Source organism: Pseudorca crassidens, chromosome 17, assembly GCF_039906515.1.
Source record: "Pseudorca crassidens isolate mPseCra1 chromosome 17, mPseCra1.hap1, whole genome shotgun sequence".
In the NCBI taxonomy this organism is placed as follows: Eukaryota; Metazoa; Chordata; class Mammalia; order Artiodactyla; family Delphinidae; genus Pseudorca; species Pseudorca crassidens.
Window position 1 is genome coordinate 2,342,726 of NC_090312.1, and position 19,335 is coordinate 2,362,060.

Genomic DNA, 19,335 nt, shown 5'->3' on the forward strand with positions numbered 1-19,335 from the left:
TCTAGTTTAATTCCTTTTTTTGTCAAGGAAAACACTTTATACAAGTGTGAATCTTTTAAAATGTATTGGCCCAGACTACAGCCTCTGTCGGTAAACATGCTGGGCGGGCTGACAAGGGCGGTGCCTCCCACTCTCCCTGGGGCGAGCCCACGAACGCCAGCCAGGTGAAGGCGGGGGTAGCACTGTTTAAATCTTCTGTGTACTCACCAGTTTTGTCTCTTCTATCGGTGACCGAAAGTGGTGTGGGAATCCCAGTACAGCTGTAGATTGTCTCTTTCCTGTAGCGGCATCAGGTTTGCTCCGTTTACCTTGAAGCTCTGTTCCACAGGTGTCTTAGGACACCTGTCCTCTTGGAGTAGGGACCCCAGAACCATTAGGGAACCACCATCCTCACTACGGTTCTGTTCTTTGCTCTGGAGTCAACTTTGTCTAGAGTTAATGTAGCTTCTGATGGTGTCAGCGTCACAGGCCTTTTTCCCTTTTAACCTATCTGTGTCTTAGAGTGGGTTTTTTTTCATGGGAAGCATAGAGTTGGGTCTTTGCTCTTCGGATGAACTGCCCGTACGGGGAGGGGAAAGAGGGTCCTCCTGTGATCAGGAGGTGCTGGAGAGGAGGTGGCCCTCCCCTGAGGAGCACTGCCTCCCAGGGACAGAGGTGTGAGCCCCACAGCACCCTGGCAGCATGGACTCAGCGGGAGAGGCTGAGGGCTTTGCAGAGCGAAGACCAGTCAGGTTGTTCCCAACTCAGCAAGGAGGGAGAAGCCAGGCTTGGGAATGGGGCCTGTCTTAGCCAGCTTGGGTTGCCGTAATGAACCACCACAGATATTGCCACTGAGATCCAGACCTCGGCAGGGCTGGTTCTCCTGAGGCCTCTCTCTTTGGCGTGTAGACAGCCATCTCCTCCCTGTGTCCTCACGTGGTCATCTCTCTGTGCGTGTCTGTGCCCTGATCTCCTCTTCTTATAAGGGCACTAGTCATACTGGATTAGGGCCGCTCTCATGACCTTGCTTTAACTTAATCACCTATTTAAAGACCTTTTCTCCAAATACATTCATATCCCGAAGTACCGGGGGTTAGGACTTCAACACAGGGGTCTTGGCGACACAATTCTGCCCATCACGGAGATGCAGGGACTCTCTAAAGGGGTCGTGAGTCCAGGGCCCGTGGCTGTTGGGGACTGGTGAGTGAAGGGCCAGCACTCTTTCCTTGGGCGCCCGTCCCCTGGACCTTGAGAGAGGCCGTCGGGGTTGGGAAGGAAGTCTCCGTGGCCAGGGCGCCACTAGCCTCTCTGGAATCTTCCTGTGAATCGGAACAGGATACCCACGGGGCTTGGGGAGTGCAGACTGTCGTCGGGGCACCGCTTCCACCCTCGCGAGCACAGCTGCGAGTGGGGTGCTTGCCGGGCCCGGGGCCTCAGGCAGGGCCAGGGGGCACGTGGGCCCCCGCCCGATGCCGACCCCATCTCTCCTCCCCCCCGGGTGGAAAGCAACTGCAGCAGCTACCAGCAGTTTCTCATGCAGGCGCTGGTGCCCCTGGACAGCCCCGACAGGCGCCTGAAGCTCACGGCCATGCAGTTCATCGGTAGGTGCCGGCCATCACCCCGCCTACGTGGCAGCCACACTTCTGGGCCCTGGGGTCCACTCCAGCGGGCAGTCCCGTCAGCCAAACACCAGCCTCCTGTCCGTGCCCGGCTCGCCTGCAGGGGCACCACACCTCCACCCTCCCTCCCCGCAGGGGGAATCCTGCAGGACTGCTTCACCGATCTCTGCTTCTGCCTGAAGAAGGGTGACGTGAAGACCCTCAAGAAACGTAAGCACGGGGCCACCCTGAGCCGGGCTGGGACCCCACACAGGGCCTCTCGTCTGATGCTGGGGGGCCTCTGCTGGCTTGTGTCCAGCCTCAGCCTCTCCCGTGGGCAGGCCAGCATCTTGTCCTTGAGAACTGCTTCCGGGACAGGCCGTGACCATCCCCCGACACACACACCCCACGTGGGCCCGGGGACAGGCCGGGACTCCCCCATGGACCCCTGAGACGGAGCCCCCTGGAAGGGCAGTGTCTGCACAGACCGAGGTTTCCCGTCCCTCCATCCGTGCCTGCCCTCGGCACCACAGCAGGCCGCGCTGCGGCGGGAGTGGCCGTGCAGTTGGGCACTTGGGTCTCCACTGCAGACTTTGAGATGCTCGAGCAGGACCCAGGCTCCGTGAGCCGTAAGTTCTATAAGAGCTTCTTCGAAGACATCGTGGAACCGTCCCAGCATGTGCTGATCTTCTGAGTCCGTGGCTGCTGATGGCTGCGGTTGATTTCGTCGTGTTGCGTTGTGTTTTTTGGTTCGGTATTCAATGTGACAAATTCCCTCCGGCCTCCCTGGGCTCTTCCCCCGCGCCCTCCTGCTGCCCCTTCCTCAGCCAGGCCCTGGCGGCCTCCCCTCCAGACCCAGACACTAACTGGCCCTGGGGCCCAAAGGGCCTTGCGACACAGGGTCCTCAGCAGCTCGGCTGGGTGTTTCCTTTGGTCGCACGAGCCAGGGACCCACCCGCGGGCACTGGGCCCAGAGCCTTGGGGGTCATCGTTGGCACCCATTCCCTCCCCTCCCCGGCCTTTCCAGATCCAGGGATGCTTTCTCCCAACTGCTAGAAGCTTCCCACATGCTTCACGTCGGGCCAGGGCCACGAGCCTCCTGCCCTGCGCCCATGCATTTCCAAATGCACGTCCCACCCACGCCTGTCCTGCCCTCAGGGTCCTGTCTGACTCTGGAGCGTGGCCCTGGGACCCTTGGCGATCTGGTGCCCGCCTTCCACTGCCTTCTGGCCTGAGGTCTTCTCCCTGCCTCCCCAGTGCCCAGTGGGCAGTGCCCGGCCCTTTCCAGAGCGGTCCTGCTGCCCGACCTAGGCTCCACCACTTCCAGTTCGGGTCTTCCCTCCTGCCCCAGGCCCAGGTGGGGGGCCCTCGAGCAGTGCCCCACGGCCCCTGAGCTCCCCGAGGCCGGTCTGGGAATGGCTTCTACAGCTGCTCCGAAAGCTCCTGGCCCGAGGTCATCCCTCAGTGAACGCGAATCCAATGAACGAGTGAGGACGGTGCCCGGGACGCGGTTCGTGTCTGCACGGGGCACCACAGGCCCTTTTGGGGAGAAGCACAGACGCGCCCCGGACAGCTGTGGGGAATGGACCGTGTCGAGGCCCCGGCATCCCCAGAGACTTCCACATCCAGCCAGGGCAGGGAGGGAGCTCGGTGGGAAGGGCCTGCTGTCCCCGGCCTGGAGGAGGCCCACACTGAGGGACAGGGGGTGCTGGAAGGCGCTGAGCTGGGAGCCCGTCTTGCTGCTTGAGGGGAGGGGAGGGTGGATTGTGGGAGGCCGGCTGGAAGGGCAGCTGAGGATGCCTGCCTGGGGGGTCTGGACCTGCGTCTGCTGAGGATGTGGGCCCGTGTGGGCGCTGGGCAGGAGAAAATCCCCCCACAGCCCTTCCCCAATGGAGGCCAGAGTGCTCCTCCTAACAGCGCTGGTCCTTGGGTGCTCGGCCGGCCCCACTGCGGCATCCAAGCTCCGTGTGAAGGTGGTGCGGAGGGGCGGGGGCACCAGTGCACCTGGCCGGGCAGAGAAGCTGAGGGCAGCAGGTGTGGGCCTCGCGAGGGAGCTGTGGAGAGGCGCCTGCAGCACCAGTGCACCTGGGCCCCAAGGAGGAGCAGGCCGGCCAGCGTCTGAGGAATTCCTGCTTGTCAGGGCTGGATGGAGGAGAGCAGCCCAGCGGGGACGCTGCCTGAGAGAGGAGGGAGCGGGGCAGCGTGGGGCCTCAGGAGCCGCTAACGGACGCATCTTCAGCCAGACGGGGGGCGGGCTGTGCGGAGCGCTCCCGAGGCTGGGGATGAGGAAGGCGAAAGGGCTGAGCTCTTCCCGAGGTCACTTCGGGCTCAGCAGGTGGGGACGGAAGTTTCCCAACTCCGCGGTGCACAGACTAGATGCTCTGAAGATGCCTCCCACCAAAATACAGCCAGATCTTGGATAAAGTACAGTAACTGTACTTTTTAATGTATTGCTGCCTCTCAGAAACACTGGTGTGGGCAAGTGGAGAGCAATCTGACCCCTGGACCAAACTAAGAACACACATATCTGATAACCCAGGGATCCCACTTCTGAGTTTACAAAACAAAGCAATCCCTGTCCAAGTCCAAAAGGGGCTCGTTGTGAGGATATACGGCACAGCAGTGCTGGTGATGGTGAAGCGTTTGAGAAGTGGACAGACGGAACACAGGGAAAGCGTGCCACGTAGATCCCCGCCCGAGACAGTAAGAAATAATGGACGAGAGCCAGCCCCGATCTGGGCAAGAGGGGATGAGCGCCCTCCACACTGCTGTCCTGTGAATGCAGCTGAAATTCCTGGACCACGTGCGTGGGGCAGCTCTCTGAGGACTTTGCAAAGTAAATACCAGCATGTGGATTGTGGAGCTCCAAGTACCGCTGAACTGGTGATAAATGTCCTGCTTTATCCTCTGGTATTTCCAGACCTGGATGCGTTCACCAGGTGTAGACAGAAAGAGCTTCAAGAGAAACCCTCGAGGTCTGGTCCAAAGAGCTGGAAATTGGGTTCCTACGTGGCAGGGGAAGAGGTGGGGACGTCTTAGGCTTTTGTTTGTTTTCTGTTCTCTGCCCCAGGCCCCAGAAAATCTGCAATGAGGCCGTGGTTGTGACCGAGCCTCTGGCAGTACAGGCACCTAAAAGCGAGTGTGGGGAGAGAGGGCCCATTGCGTTTTTGTTTTGCTCTTTCTATTGTCTTGGCACTTGGTGTGGGAGAAAGAACCACTCGCAGAAGGTGCACAGCAGGGCGGGAAGCTAAAAGCCCAACTTTCTAACCAGAAGGCCAGGATGGGGGTGGGGGTGGGTCCCCTAAGAGCCAGAAAGTATAGGGAAATCACACAGAGGGTGGAATTCAGGGGAGCAAACACACGAAGTTGCATGTGCACCCTTGGGCTCCCCCGATCTCACTGTTTGCATCCGACCCTAAACAACGTACCATAGCCTTTCAGAATTGATCTAAAGGGTAGACTACTGCTCAGGTCCCAGACTTGCCAGTGGGTGATGCATACATAAGACACATCTGAATAGCTCTGGATACCTCTCTGACCTGAAAGTGGGACCACAGCTCACAGAAAGTGGGACCAGCAGCTGATTGCCCACAAAAACAAACCCCCAAATCAACATTCTTCATGGAATCTGAACAAGACCCAGAGTCTCACAACCAAATATTTACAATGTCCAGGATGCAGTCCAAAATTATTAGGCATGTGAAAAACCAAGAACATCTCAACTGCAAGAGAAAAGGCGTGCAACAGATACCAACTAAGAGATGACACGGACGTTGAAATTGTCAAAGACTTTAAAGCAACTGTTGTAACCATGATCTAAAAAGCAGTGCCGCGAACAGAAACCTAGAACAGAGAAATGGAAGACAGACGAGAGTAAAATGCCAAGACTGTGGTATTGGCGAAAGAATCCACACATGGGTCAATAGAACAGAACAGAGGGCCCAGAAACAGACCCACCCAATTACACTCAGCTGATACTCGATAAAGGGGAAAAGTCAGTTCAACAGAAAAATGATAGTCTTTTCAATAAATTGTGCTGGAACAATTGGACATCCATAGCAAAAAAAAGAAAGAAAAGAATCCAGACACAGCCATTCACAAAAATGAACTCAAGTGGATCTTGGAGCTAAATGTAAAATACAAAACTATAAAACTTCTAGAAGTTTACATAGAGAAAATCTGGACGACCTTGGACGTGACAATGAGTTTTTAGGAAGAACACGAGAAGCGCAATCCATGAAAGAAAAAAATGATGTTAGAGTTGTTTTTAAAATTAAAAAATCCTGCTCTGCAAATATACTGCCGGAAGAGTGACGAGACCAGCCAGGGACTGGGAGAAAATACCGGCAAAACATATATCTGATGAAGAGTGTTGCCCAAAATATACGAGGAACTCAAACTCAACAATGAGAAAACTGACGCTTCCGGGCCCCACTTGTGTGAAGGTTATGAGTGACTCCCTCTAGGCCCCACCCCAGTCCTAATGGCTGCGAGAGTTATACGTTGTCAAAACTCATCAGATCCTTAAAATGGGTGAAACTTCTTATATATACATTGTACCTCAACGAAGCTGAATAAAAAAATGTAAAATTCAAGGATATACATCAGCATTAGTTATTATGCACAGAGAATGCCGTTATGTACAGCTCCATGTAATCTGTGCTACACGTTTGGCAGGATTTTTTATTAAAAGAAACTATGTCAAGAAAAAAAAAGAAAAAGAAATAACAGATCAGATGCACACATAGCAACCCAGATGGATCTTTAAGAAAAGAAGTGCTTAGTGGAAAAAAAGTAAAAAACAGAATGAGATATATAATTTAGATAAATTTAAAATATATCCCCTTGGTCATTGTACTGTGGTTATAGGAGATGCTCACATTAGACGAAGCTTGCAAAGGGTGTAAGGAAACTCTCTATACTATCTCTGCAACTCTTCTTTTTTTGTTGTTAAAGAAGAATATTTTTTAATATTAATTAATTAATTTATTTTGCTGCATTGGGTCTTTGTTGCTGCGTGCGGGCTTTCTCTAGTTGCGGCGAGTGGGGGCTACTCTTCGTTGTGGTGCGTGGGCTTCTCATCGTGGTGGCTTCTCTTGTTGCGGAGCACGGGCTCTAGGCACGTGGGCTTTAGTAGTTGTGGCGCTTGGGCTCAGTAGTTGTGGCGCATGGGTTTTGTTGTTCCACAGCATGTGGGATCTTCCCGGACCAGGGCTCGAACCTGTGTCCCCTGCATTGGCAGGCAGATTCTAAACCACTGCACCACCAGGGAAGTCCTATCTCTGCAACTCTTCTGTAAGCTAAGATTATTTCAGAATAAAAAACTTTCAGAAAACACTTCTTTTTTTTCCCCAAGAGCACTTACAAACCAAAAAAGGCACATTAACTAAATTAGGATAGTTGCTTATAGGTTGGTGGGAGGATTACGGGGATAAAAGAGAATAAATAAACACATAAATAAGCCGGAATGGGACACGCGTGGGCCAACGGTGATAACGCGCCAGACTCCAATCCTCTACTTGCGGAAAGAAGAGAGCGTTTACCATCAACAGACTGAAGGACTCAGAAAAATGCACTTCAGGAAGAAGGAAGGAGGCATGAGATGTATCAATAAGATGACGTGCTGTGATACGGTGATTTATAGTAAGAAACATATATTTGGTCTTCCTCCTTTTCCTGGCACAGAGTTCCCCAAACCCTTGGAAATTACTAAGTGATGACAGCTTAGAGGAGTCTTTCGTATGCTAAAGAGGTGACTTTGGGACCACCAGAGGATGGGGCTGGTTGCCAGGAGAACTAACCTTGGTATCAGAGGGCTGGAACTTTCAATCCCACCCCCACCTCGGGAAGGGAGAGGGGCTGGAGGTTGAATCTTCTGCCAAAGGCCAGAGAGTTAATCAGTCGTGTCTCTGTAATGAAGCCTCCACACAAACCCCAAAGGATGGGATTTGGAGAGCTTCCACGCTGGTGAACACGTGGAGATTTGGGAAGAGCAGGTGTTGAGAGAGACCTTGAGAGCTCCAGGCCCTTTTCCCGTGCTTTTCCTCTGCACCTTCCAGCTGGCTGTTCCTGAGCCTTTCCCTTTTAGCACAAACCAGTGATCCAGCAAGTGAAATGTCTCTCTGAGTCCTGAGAGCCGCTCTAGCGCATTAATCAAACCCGAGGTGGGGGCGTGGCAACGCTCAATCTGCAGCCGGTGGTCAGAAGCACAGGTGATGCCCTGGACTTGAGATGGGCGCCTGCAGTGTGGGTTGAGGGGGCAGCCTTGTGGGCCTGGGCCCTTAACCTGTGGGAGCTGGTGCTATCCCAGATAGATGGTCAGAACTGAGTTGAATCAGGACACCCAGCTGCTGTCTGGAGCATAGCTTGTTGGTGGTGTGGGGAAACACCCCCCTACACACCCACAAATCGGAACTGGGTGCAGAACCCGGTTAAATGGTGAGCAAAGAAACTGTTACACACATAAGCAAATATAACCAAATGTTGCTTATTGTTTTACAAAGATGATAATAGTGTCTAACTGATGGCAGTAAAAAAAAAGAAATACAGGACGAAAATCATAGAAAACGTTACCATGTAAGCCCCAAGAAAATTATTTAAATGTTCTGAGGTCCTTGTATTGTATGAAAGGGGGTAATATATTGATAAATTTTAGTCCTTGTTAAGTTATATAACTGGTTAAATTTCAAAGGTAAGCTGAAAGGGAATAGAAAGAATCTGTACAGTTTACTGACCAATAAAAAAGTGGATTCAAACTAAATATTTTAAAAATGTAATCACTTCAAAAAAATCAAGAAAGAGGATTTTTTTTAAAAAAAGGTAGAATCAGAGCAGGGCCAATATAAAGCACTAAAGTAGATGGGACACAAGCCCAAAGAGGCCCGTGATTATAAAAAAATAAGTGAAACACCAAGCCCAGAGTTCGTGCTTTATAACTGAAAAACAAGAACAAAAGAAAAGAGAGGGCGAAGGTGCGATTCAGACAACGAGGGGTGACAAAGGGGACCCAACTACAGACACGTCAGAATCAAAAAGCAACGGGAATATTATGGGCAATTTAATTCCAATACATTTGAAAACTTAGTTGAAATAGATGAATTTCTGAAAATACCTGCCTTACTAAAAGTGACTCAGGAAGAACCAGAAAGACTGAATAGTTCTGCAATTAAATGCTGATGAGCAGGACTAGTTAAGGGAGACGGAGAAGAGAGAGGGGGAGGGGGAGGGGAGGGAGAGGGAGGAGGAGGGAGGGGAGGGAGGGGAGGGAGGGGAGGGAGGGGAGGGAGGGGAGGGAGGGGAGGGTGGGGAGGGAGAAAGAGAGAGAGTGAGGGGAGAGAGAGGGAGGGAGGGGGGGAGAGAGAGAGGGAGGGGGAGAGAGAAAGAGAGGGAGAGAGAGGGAGGGAGAGAGAGAGGGGGACAGAGGGAGGGAGAGAGGGAGGGGGACAGAGGGAGGGAGAGAGGGAGAGTCAAGAGAGGCAAATCCCTGGTGTAAAGGGCAGACAGGCGGAGTGGAGGGCGTCCGGGCACGGGGAGGGGCGCGGGGAGGGGCGCGGGGAGGGGCGCGGGGTGGGGCGCGGGGAGGGGCGCGGGGAGGGGCGCGGGGTGGGCAGGTGGAGTGAAGAGAAGATGCTGTTGCCCTCCGGCCTGAGACCCGCATCAGGGCCAGGCTTGGGTGCAGGCGAAATGCATGTTCAGTTGTGCCCAGATGGCCAGCACAGTGTTGTCACTCCACTACCTGCAGGCCAGTCTTCTGTGAAGGCGGATGATAGGAGCAGCATGTGCCCCGCTGCCACCACCCCTCAGTCCCAACAGACGGTCCTGTGATGGCTCTGGTCCTCGCTGAGGTCCACCCGCTCCAGGAGCCTCTGCCAGGAGCCCTGCACCCACCGTCACCGCCCCTGCAGGCCTGGCGCACAGCAGGCACCGCGTCGATGGGCCAGTGAGACCAGCGGAGCAATTTGCCTGGACTGAGGCTGCCTTGGCTTCGAATGTCCGGAGCAGCCCATGCCCTGGAGGCCTGGACGCCGGCCTCTGCCTGTCCTGCCTCACTCTGCTGTCCCCCTCCTCTGGCGCACGCCTGGAGGCAAGTAAAGGTGGTCTGGGGACCCTCCCCAGCAGGCTCCGGGGGCTGCTCCCCCAGGTCCTCTCAGGCCCCCGCAGCTGTCGGGAGAGTGGATCCCGGGTGCCTGCTGGGGTTTGGGTTGGCCCCTGTCCTAAGGGGGACCGGACGCCCAGGCCAAAGCCTGATGCAAGACGTGGGACTCTGGAGAGACTCAGGACCAGGGAGGGGCAAGGACGGGAAACTCCAGCGAGACTGGGCCAGGAGAGCATCTGGCAGCCGAGGGCGGAGACTGCTGGGGGCTGGCGAGGGCCGGCGTGGGGACGGGACTCAGGGTTTCTGGGGCTGGCCGAGCAGCAGTCCTGGACCCAGCGTGTGACCCGGGCCACACCTCCCTCTTAGCCACTAGGTGGTGACCTGGGATGGGCCCCAGAAGGCTCCTCATTCCCCAGGGCCGGGGTCCAAGAGTGGACTTTCTGTCCTCCCAAGTGCTTGCACCCACCAGCGGGCCCCAAGTCTGTGTTCAGGCGGCCCACCTGGGTGTCCAGCTCCCGCCCCACCGCGCTGCGGGCTCAGCCTGTCCCGTCCTCCAGGAAGCCTTGGTGGCTCACGTCCCTGTCCTGGCTGCCCCCACCGGCTCTCAGGATCCCATCACCAGCCGGCCTCCCCTTCCTCTCCTCCGAAGAATCGGCACCCCAGCACCTCTCCGTCCCTCCTCTTTCCTGTCCGGGACCCCTGCCCCCCCCACCCCCCTCCAGCGCAGAGGCTGCCTTTAGGAGAGACTGGGGTAGAGTCTGTCAGCTGCTTCCCCTCTATGGGTTGGGGGACCCTTAGCCTGGAAAGGATCTAGAAGGACACAAGAGGTAAGGCGTGGGGATGGCAGATGAGGACAACTGCGAGGGGACGGGGCCCCTGAGGCCACCACCACCCACCATCTGCCACCCAGGGAACTCGCAGTGGCGGAGGGAGGAGGGAACTGCCGGAGGAGGAGGGAGCTGTCGGGGCGCTGTCTTCTGCCTCAGGCTGACTCCTGTTGGGGCGGGGTCCACATGGCTCCCGGAAAGCATTCTGAGCAACACCTCCTCCGCCTTCCTGGGCCGGCTGGGCCCCACTCCCCCGTGGCGGGCTGTCCCCATCCCTAGTCGGGGTGTCTGCTGACTGGGAGGGCGGCTGGGGCTGTGGGTGTGGGGAGGGGGCAGGAGAGGAGCCCTCCTGTCCCCTGAGCTGGGGGGAGGGGTCTGAACTTGATGGTGCTAAGATTCCACAGTGTAAAGGCAGGTTTCCAGACCAGTCAATGTAGGTTCTGTGTTTTAAATTCCGGGAGCCAGTGCTTTTTCATCAAGCAGTGGTGCCCAGCCCAGGCAGCCTCTGGGCATCCAGCCTGAGCCCGACTTCCAGGACCCCTGGGCCGCACCCCGCCCCAGGCCTGACCGCCTTCTGGGAGAGCCCCGGGGCTGGCATCCCTGGGAGGAAGTTTCTGGAGCTGCACAGCTGGGAGCTGACGTGAGCAGTGCCAGCTGGGGGCTCGCTTCCGACTCTGCTGAGGCCTTATTTGGAGGTGCTTCCGCTCCGAGTGGGGCAGCGACTGGCACAGTCAAGAGTGTTCAGAGACACCCCTCCTCTCCTGGTTATTTTTAGGGCCTGACAAAATAACTCGGGAGCTGCTGCTACCCACGCGCGGAGACGCATGGAGTCAGACTGCGGGCCCAGAGGGGTCTCAGCAGCTCAGCCCTGCTCCCCACACCGCTGCGGGGGAGACCGGGCCTCTCTGAGCAGACCCGGCCAGGGGAACGGACGCCCCAGTGGGCAGGGGTGCAGCAAGCGAGGACGCATCGGAGGACGTCCTGCAGGGGCCAGACTCACCCCCACCATCTCCTATGGGTCTGCAGGGAGGGGGCTGCGGAATTCCCGCTCTGCGGGGCGTGAGAGACCTCCCCGGCCGCAGACAGCAGGTGGCAGAGCTGAACCCTCACTTCCCTGACTGGTGCACTCTGAGGTCCGGGGGCAGCTCCAGGCAGGGCCTTGATGCCCAGGGCCTGGGAGTGAGAGGATAATGCCTTGAGCCAGGACACTTGTTGGGGCCTGGGAAGGATGGCAGGCAGCTCAGGCCTCCAATTTTACGTTTATCAGAAAGAGCGGCCTGGTCGCCTCCCAGGGCGGCAGATGGCCGAGATGTGGCATTTTCCGGGCTTCTTCAGTGTGACCCCAGCTGCCTTGTCACCTTGGGGTGTCACACAGCGAAGGTGCAGGGAGGTGGCAGCTCTCCCAGCCCTACATTCTCCCACACAGGGCCTGGTTTCAGGAGGTCACGGTGAGCTGGGGACGGATGGAGCAGGGCTGGGAAAGACACTCCCAGCTAGTGGAAGATTCTGGAACAAGTCCTGGAGCATGAAGCGCACGTGGATTTGCTGTGGGAAGCCTTGGGGGTTCCGTCTTTCCTCTTGAATGAGACCTAGAGGAGCCAGCAGAGGCTGTGGGGTGCCCTACTGGTGGTCACGGAGCAGCCCAGACGGCACTGAGGGACTGGTTGCCAGGCTGCGGGGAGGGTGAGAACTGAGTGCATGTCATCTAATGCGGACATGAAGCTTTCCCACTGCGGCATGAATTTAGACCACAGGAAGGACTTCCCGACAGAGAGTGTGTTTGTGACTGCGTTGGGGCCAGGAAGTAGGCACGGAGAGGCGGGTGACCAGGTTTGGCCAGAAAATGTCTCTACTTGCCTGGAGGGAGGGCCGCCCCAGGGAAGGGGGGGGACTTCTTGGGTCTCCCTCTGCTCCTGCACTGTTGGCGTCGGTGACACGAAAGGGAGTGAGCAGGTGGAAGCCAGGTGAGGAGCTGCCTCCCGTCTCAGGAGTGTGGGTGCTGATGGAATGCCAGCACCTGGCAGCTGCCACTCCTGGTGGCTCCACCCCCAGGTGACTCAGAGGCTCTAGTCACTGTCCTTATGCATCCCTCCTTCCACCTACCAACCCATTCACCCTCCACATGCTCCCAGTCTGTGGGCGTTGGGGACAAGGTGACCTGGTGAAATCCTATTTTCAATCCCAGAAGCCTCACCATCAGCAACATAGATCATGGTGGCTGCCATCTTAGGCATAATCAGCACCAAGATCACTCAGCACCATCACTACTTCCATCTGCAGCTCCACCAGCACCACCACCATCACCAGCACCACCACCATCACCAGCACCACCAGCACCACCAGCACCAGCACCAGCACCACCATCACCACCATCACCACCACCACCACCACCACCACCACCACCACCACCATCACCACCACCACCATCACCATCACCATCACCACCACCTTCACCACCACGACCACCACCACCACCATCACCACCACTACCACCATCAGCAGCATCACCACAACCAGCATGACCACCAAGACCTGCAGCTCCATCCACAGAACTGTTACCACCACCCTGGGCTGCACATGTCCCTGCTCGTCATGGTAACCACACCACACTTAGCACCCCCCCCCCTTGGGCATGGTGGTGCTGCTGATGGCAGATGAAGGGTAGCAGAGGACGTGTTCTCAGCTTCACCAGTGACAGGTGGCGTGGCTGCCCTTGGGTAGTCTACCCATTGAGGGGAGGATCCAGGAATTAGAACCAGGAGAGCTGGGTTCAGACGCAGTCCCACCCTCACTACACGTGAAGCACTGGCAGCATCCCCTCGCCGCCATGAGTTTCAGCCTTCTCATCTGCACATCCATCAGGACCAATGCCCTTGTCCTGTGTCGGGAGCCCAGCAGTCTGAACAGCTGGATGAATACAGAGGCAAACCTCAACCTGCAGTGGTCCCTGCCCCAGCACTGGGCACCTCACTGTCTCTGGCCCGAAATGCTGCCCAGCACAGGGCTCACCACCAGAAGGTGATGGAGGACCCGAGGCAGGGCCCGAGGGTTTTGGCAAGTCTTGTGGGAACATCCCTGGCAGGCTTCTTGCAGTGAGAGCAAGAGAGCAGAGAGCAACTTCTGTGACTGGTCACCATGCCAGGCTGTCACAGAGCATTGAACCGCTGTGAACGTGGGGCCCAGGCAGAACAAAGTGTGTGGCCTATCTCAGAAAGACACAGTCTTCTTGCAAAGAGGACCTAGGATGGAGGGGAGATTGGAGTCTGGTCACAGAATGATTCTGACCTGGTCACACCCTGAGCCCTGACCCTGGTCACATGGTGACCCTGACTTTTGTTCCATGCTGAGCCCTGACCCTGGTCACATGCTGAGCCTGACCTTTGTTCCACGGTGAGCCCTGACCCTGGTCACATACTGACCCCTGAGCCTGGCCTCTCACTAAATCCTGAGGCTGGTCCCACGCCAAAGCCCTGACACCAGCGGTTCACACCACCAGAGTCACTCCTTTTGGAGGCAGGGAGTGTGTGGTTTGGGTGCCTCTTGTCTTTTTCGTTTTTCTTTCCGTTTTTCTTTTGCACGTGGTGCTGGGCATGAACAGGGCAAGGGAGGTCAGGGAGCTGGCGAGACCTCGCGCTGGTCACTCCGCAAGGACGGTGGCGAGCCCTCTGCAGGAAGCCAGCCTCGCAGACCCTGGCCTGGTGCTCTGTGCTACCTTAGCAGAGGGCGTCGCTGGGGGCTCGGGACATCGTCCACCTGGACCCTCTGCTCCTAGGTACCCTCTGGCTTCCTTCTGTAACAGCCAGAGGACGAGGAAGCCAGCGCAGGCCACGGCCCTCATCTGAATCCCCCAGACCGGATGGGCTTGGGTTTAGAGCTAGTACAGCGCACGTGTGAGACTTCACCGAACACCCCGGGGGGCCACGCTAAAATGTGCATGCGTGCGTTTAGTGGTTCAGATGAGCTATACAAGCTTCAGTTTGGGTCAGGTCTTGCTGCCAAATCTCACTGACTTTGGCTTTTTGAAGTGTTGAGAATCGGACTCAGACACCACGTGCCCTCGTGAAGCGCTGGTTCCCGAGCGCTGGCCGCGTGTGACCGGAGGGCTTAGCGTCACGTCCTCCTGCTGCTGCTGCTGTGGCCACACTTCCCTCCCTCGCTGTTGTCCACTCATGTAGGGCCACTTGTGGTCACGGTCACTCAGCCCCTCCCAGGCACGCGTGGTCACCAGTGTCTCTCTCCATCCTCGGTCATTCGTGATCACCCGCGGGCACTGTGGTCACTCACGCAGGAGGCAGCACCCAGCGGGCCCCTCCCCATCCCATCGTCACCTGCTGGTGAGGACTCTGGATGGGGGGTGGGTCACAGGCGCATCCACGCCCGGTGAGATTCCCTCAAGCTGAGCCCTGAATGGGGAGAGCAAGGCCGCCATGGGAACCCCGTGCTAGGCAGTGCCCCCGGCCTTTCTGCTGGGCCTGCCATCGGTTTCATCTTGGATCACATGGTTGGGGGCCCATAATCTCGGGGTGCTGGGCCTCCAGATGGCCCACCTGCACACCTCCTCTTTGGACAGGCGGCCTCTGTCTGTTGCCTCTCGGAGCCCAGGGGTTCTGTCTGGCTTCCCGGGGTGGGGTGCACAGCCTGCATAGCCGCCCTCCACCCCCAAGCCTGGAAGTTCTCCAGCCAGCTCCCTGCGGCGGCTCCGGCTGCCCCCTGCTGGAAGCACGGAGGAGAGGTGGGATCCCGCACTTGCACTCTCGGCGAGCATTTCAGAGCTCAGGCTCAGAAATGGGCCTGACCGCAGGCGGGGCGCAGTGCCCACTAGGCCTCCCCAGCCCCCCCGGACCCAGGGACCGAGGTCAGCAAAGACCACCCCCAGCCCGCCAGGGTGCTGGCTTGCGTGCTGGACAGAGGAGGGCCACACAGTGAGGACGTGGGTTTTTAATTCTTTTTATTGAAGAAAAGAAAAGGAGAGAAAAAATAGATTCCCCACCCCTGCTTCTTCCCGGAGTGGGCTTCTGGTCCTGCCCCTGGGGTGGTGTAGGTGGGAGGGCTGTGCTCTCCGCCTGGGTCTGGGGAGGGGCCCCTGGGCCCTGGAAGGGTGCGGGGGGGCTGGCTGCTTCCCGAGGGGTGGGGGGGTCTAAAAAACGGTGCCAGGCTGGCCAGGCCAAGCAGGCTGGTCCTCTGCTGCAGCAGCTCAGGTGGGCACCCCAGGGATGCTGGCCGCACCCGGCCTGGCCATTGTCCACGGCGGCCTGCCCACCCGCCGGGGCTGGGCCGGAGGAGGGCAGAGTCTGAGGCACCTTTGGGCCTCTGGAGCCCTGTGCCCACCGGAGCCGCCGCCTCCTGTCCCGTCTGGCTCTGGTCCCAGCACTGCGGGCCTCTGCCTGGCCGCCGTCCGAGCGCCCTGAGGCCGGGGCGCGGGTCTTGCCCGCCGCCCGTGAGCGTGTCTGTGCCCGTCCTGTGGCAGGAGCGGGCAGAGCAGCATCCCTCCTCCGTGGCCCGGTGCGTGGCCGCCGCCCGCCCGCTCAGACCTCGGTCTGGAGGTCAATGATGTCCTGACCCACCAGCGGGATGGTGGCGCCTGACTTCTCCCACTCCACGCTCCGCAGCTCTAGCGGTGATGGCGGCAGCGGCTCCAGCTCTTTCTTCACCCAGGCGGGGGGCCCGTGCGCTTTTCGGAGACTCTCCCAGGGCCGCTTGTTGGGCGTCTGCTGCTTTTCTGGCTGCTGGCCGGTGGGCAGCGGAGGGGGTGAGGGCCCCGACGTAGAGACACAGAGCAGAACAGATGGGGAGTGGAGAAAAGAAGGCGAATAGTGAGGAAGGGACCAGACAGGTAGGTGCGGGCGGCAAGGCGACCCCGGCACGGACGGGTGAGCGCAGGCGCAGAGCCTTTCCTGGACCGCGCGAGGGTCGCGACCCCTGCCGTTGGGTGAGTCGGGCTGGCCTGCAGGGAAGGGCAGCTGGAGGCCGCCTCCCACCCAGCACCCCTCGCTTGGCTCTGAGTCCAGCTTACCCAGGCTCCCCCAGCCCAGCCACAACCCAGCTTCTAGATGGCCCCTGGGACAGACCCATCCACCTGCCCTGTCCCTCTAGGGTCTAGCATGGGCTGGGTCAGGCCAGTCCTTGGGAAGGGTTGAGTGAAGGAACAAATGAATGAACGAAGTAGGGCCGGAGGAAGGAGAGAAGAGCTTACCTAAGGGCTGTCCCACAGCCCCGCCCAGGCTCCGCCCCTGAGACCCTGCCCCCACCCCTCCCCACCCTCAGCCCCGCCCTCCAGACCTTGCTGTCCGGGCCCAGCGGCGCATCCTTGTCCTTCTCCGCGGCGTGCTGCAACTTCCGGTTCAGGTCCTGGAACATGTCCTGGTGCCGCTTCCGGGTGTGCATGATTTTCTGCAGGGGGAGGAGGGGCGGCGGTCCTGAGCCAGGAGAGAGGCTGCCCTGCCCCGCCCCCGCCCAGCGTAGGCTCCTGGGGACTGGCCTCCCCGTCAGGGCAGGGTCCTCCTCCCCAGCCCCTCCCTGCCTGTTGGAAGGCCTGGGCCCAGGTAATCCGGACAGGGCACACCAGGACCCACCTCGAAGTCCAGTTCCGCATAGCGCGATTTCCGCCGCTGTGGGGAGAAGGGTTCGTGCACGCTCGCAAGCAGTTCCCCAAATCCCCCAGCCCACAAGCTCCTGCCTGAGGATGAGGGAGGCCAGGGCCCCCTCACCCCCGCCCACCCTTGGTCCTGGCAGACACACCTCTGACTACACTGAAGCTATCGGTCTCAGTGCCCAAGCCCCCTGTAGGCCAGCCCTGCCCGGAGACACCGGGAGCCCAGCCGGGGGCCCTGGAGGAAGAGGGTGGATAGAAAGAAGGGCCACTGGACGTAAGGAAACAGAAGCCCAAGGACCCAGAAGGCAGGGGCACCCTGTGGGCGAACCCTCATTCACCTTCTGTGCCACCCTGAGGCCAGTGCCAGGGCTGGGCAAGGGTGTCCAGCTCAGGCGGCCCAGGACACGCTCCCAGGCACAAGGAGACCTGGACAGAGGGCCGTGGCACTGCTGGCCGGCCACAGAACTGGTACCCGGGGCTGCATTCACCAGAGGCCATGAGCCAGGAGGTGGGAGCCCAGCCTGGGGAGGGTGGGGCTCCCCGAGGGTGCTGGGCCTGGCTGCTCCCCACCCCGCCGTCTCCGAGCCCCTGTCCTACAGGCTGAGCAGGGCTCGGGGGTCAACTGCAGGTTTTAGGTTGGTCTAAGGGAGCCTTGCTGCCGCTGAGTGCCCAGCCATGGAAGGAACTAGACTCAAGCCGCTTCAAGTGTAGCTCAGTGTCCAGGCCGAAAGCTCTCGAGCCCTTAAGTGATGGGTGAGACCACCACCGAGGGCGACCACCCGACAAGTGGCCATTTCAGCACAGGCGCAAGCTCCCAGTCACGGTGGCCCAGCAGGCCCGGCGGTGCGGGGAGCGTGGCTGGAGAACAGGTAGATGCTGCCCCCTCCAGGCAGAGCCCTGCCACTCGCCCGCAGGGGAAGGGGAAGGGGAAGGGGAAGGGAAGGGATGGGGAAGGGATGGGGAAGGGATGGGGAAGGGATGGGGAAGGGGAAGGGGAGGGGGAGGGGAGGGGGAGGGGGAGGGGAGGGGAGGGGGAGGGGGAGGGGAGGGGGAGGCAAGTCCTCCCCTACACAGGCCTCAGGTTCCCTTCCTGCCAACAGGACTCATTCCAACAGGGGTGATGCCGGCCCCCGGGCTTCCCAGGCCTGGGCTCCTTGAGGGTGGCTGCCAGCCCCACCTGTGGAGCCACCGCCCAAACCCGCAGTGCCCACAACGCACCTGTCCCTTGTCCACTAGCCCCCAAGGCTGCCCTTACCTCCAGGGAGCTCGCGGACAAGGTGGAGACGTTCTCATTCTTCGTCCCGGCCCCCGTGCTGGGCCCCGGGTGGGCAGCGGGGTCCCCAGCCTCCCCCAGGCTGGGGGGCGCTGACTCCAGGGCGGGGGGCGGGGGCAGGGGCTGCTGAGGGGGCGGGGGCGGCGGGGGCGGGGGCGGGGGGGGCTGGGTGGGGGGCGCCTCGGGGGGCTGGCGGGAGGGCGGGCTGCGGGCGGGGAGGCCGGCGTCGGGCGCCATGTTGAGGTGGATGAGGCGCGTCTGGGGCATCTGGTCGATGTGGATGCTGTACTTGGGCTCCTCCTGGGGCTTGGGCCGCAGCACGGCTGTCGCTGTGGGCAGGATCACGTAGCTCGTGTCCAGGGCCTTCTCCTGGGCTCGGCTCAGCTCCGAGTCCAGCTTCTTGAAGATGTCCCCATCGCCGACAAAGGACGACTTGGGCACCCTGTCCTTCTTGAGGGTCAGCGAGTGGTTGGGGAAGTCGGGCAGCGGGCCGCCCGGGCAGCGGGGCGAGCCGTGCAGGTGCAGCTTGGACACGTTGGCCGGCAGGCTGTTGAAGTTGGGGGGCGCCTTGGCGTGGGCTAGCTTCAGCTTCTCTTCCTCGGGCACAGATGGTCGCTTGAGCGTGCCCGTGATGGTGGCGGTGCGGCAGGCTGCAATGTCTTTGTTCAGCACTGTAGGGACAGGCGAGGGGGGTCAGGGCGGCCGGAGGCGGAGGGGCTCCGGGTCCCGCTGGGTCTGACCTGCTGGCAGCTCTGGGCACCCGCCCTGTGCTCGGTGCTGCCGCAGCTTCTCTGTCCTTTCAAACAAGGCTGGGACGCAGGGGCGCCTCTCTGTCCTCTCCACAATCCACAAGAGGACAGATGACCTCCACCCGCAGTAGCTGGGAAGGGCAAGTGAGAGGCGGCCCGAGCCACCTGGAAGTGTGGGGACCCAGCCCCTCACTGTGGGCGGGACAGCCGTTCCCAGGGGCC

General features: G+C 59.3%; 1 protein-coding gene across 10 annotated transcripts in view; it reads right to left on the reverse strand.

The window, feature by feature from the left end:
• Positions 1–15,430: 15,430 nt before the first annotated feature.
• Positions 15,431–19,335, reverse strand: part of ADGRB1 (adhesion G protein-coupled receptor B1) — an 81,901-nt gene continuing 77,996 nt past the window's right edge. For 7 of the 10 annotated variants that reach the window (XM_067712739.1, XM_067712730.1, XM_067712733.1 and 4 more), the window contains 4 exons: positions 18,347–19,035; positions 17,072–17,107; positions 16,779–16,889; positions 15,431–16,225 (listed from right to left, as the gene is read on the reverse strand). In XM_067712739.1, the coding sequence (XP_067568840.1) occupies positions 16,025–16,225; positions 16,779–16,889; positions 17,072–17,107; positions 18,347–19,035 (1,037 nt within the window). In that variant the 3' untranslated portion in view covers positions 15,431–16,024. The remainder of the gene's footprint in view (positions 16,226–16,778; positions 16,890–17,071; positions 17,108–18,346; positions 19,036–19,335) is intronic. The other 3 variants (XM_067712732.1, XM_067712737.1, XM_067712738.1) reach the window with 1 other exon arrangement.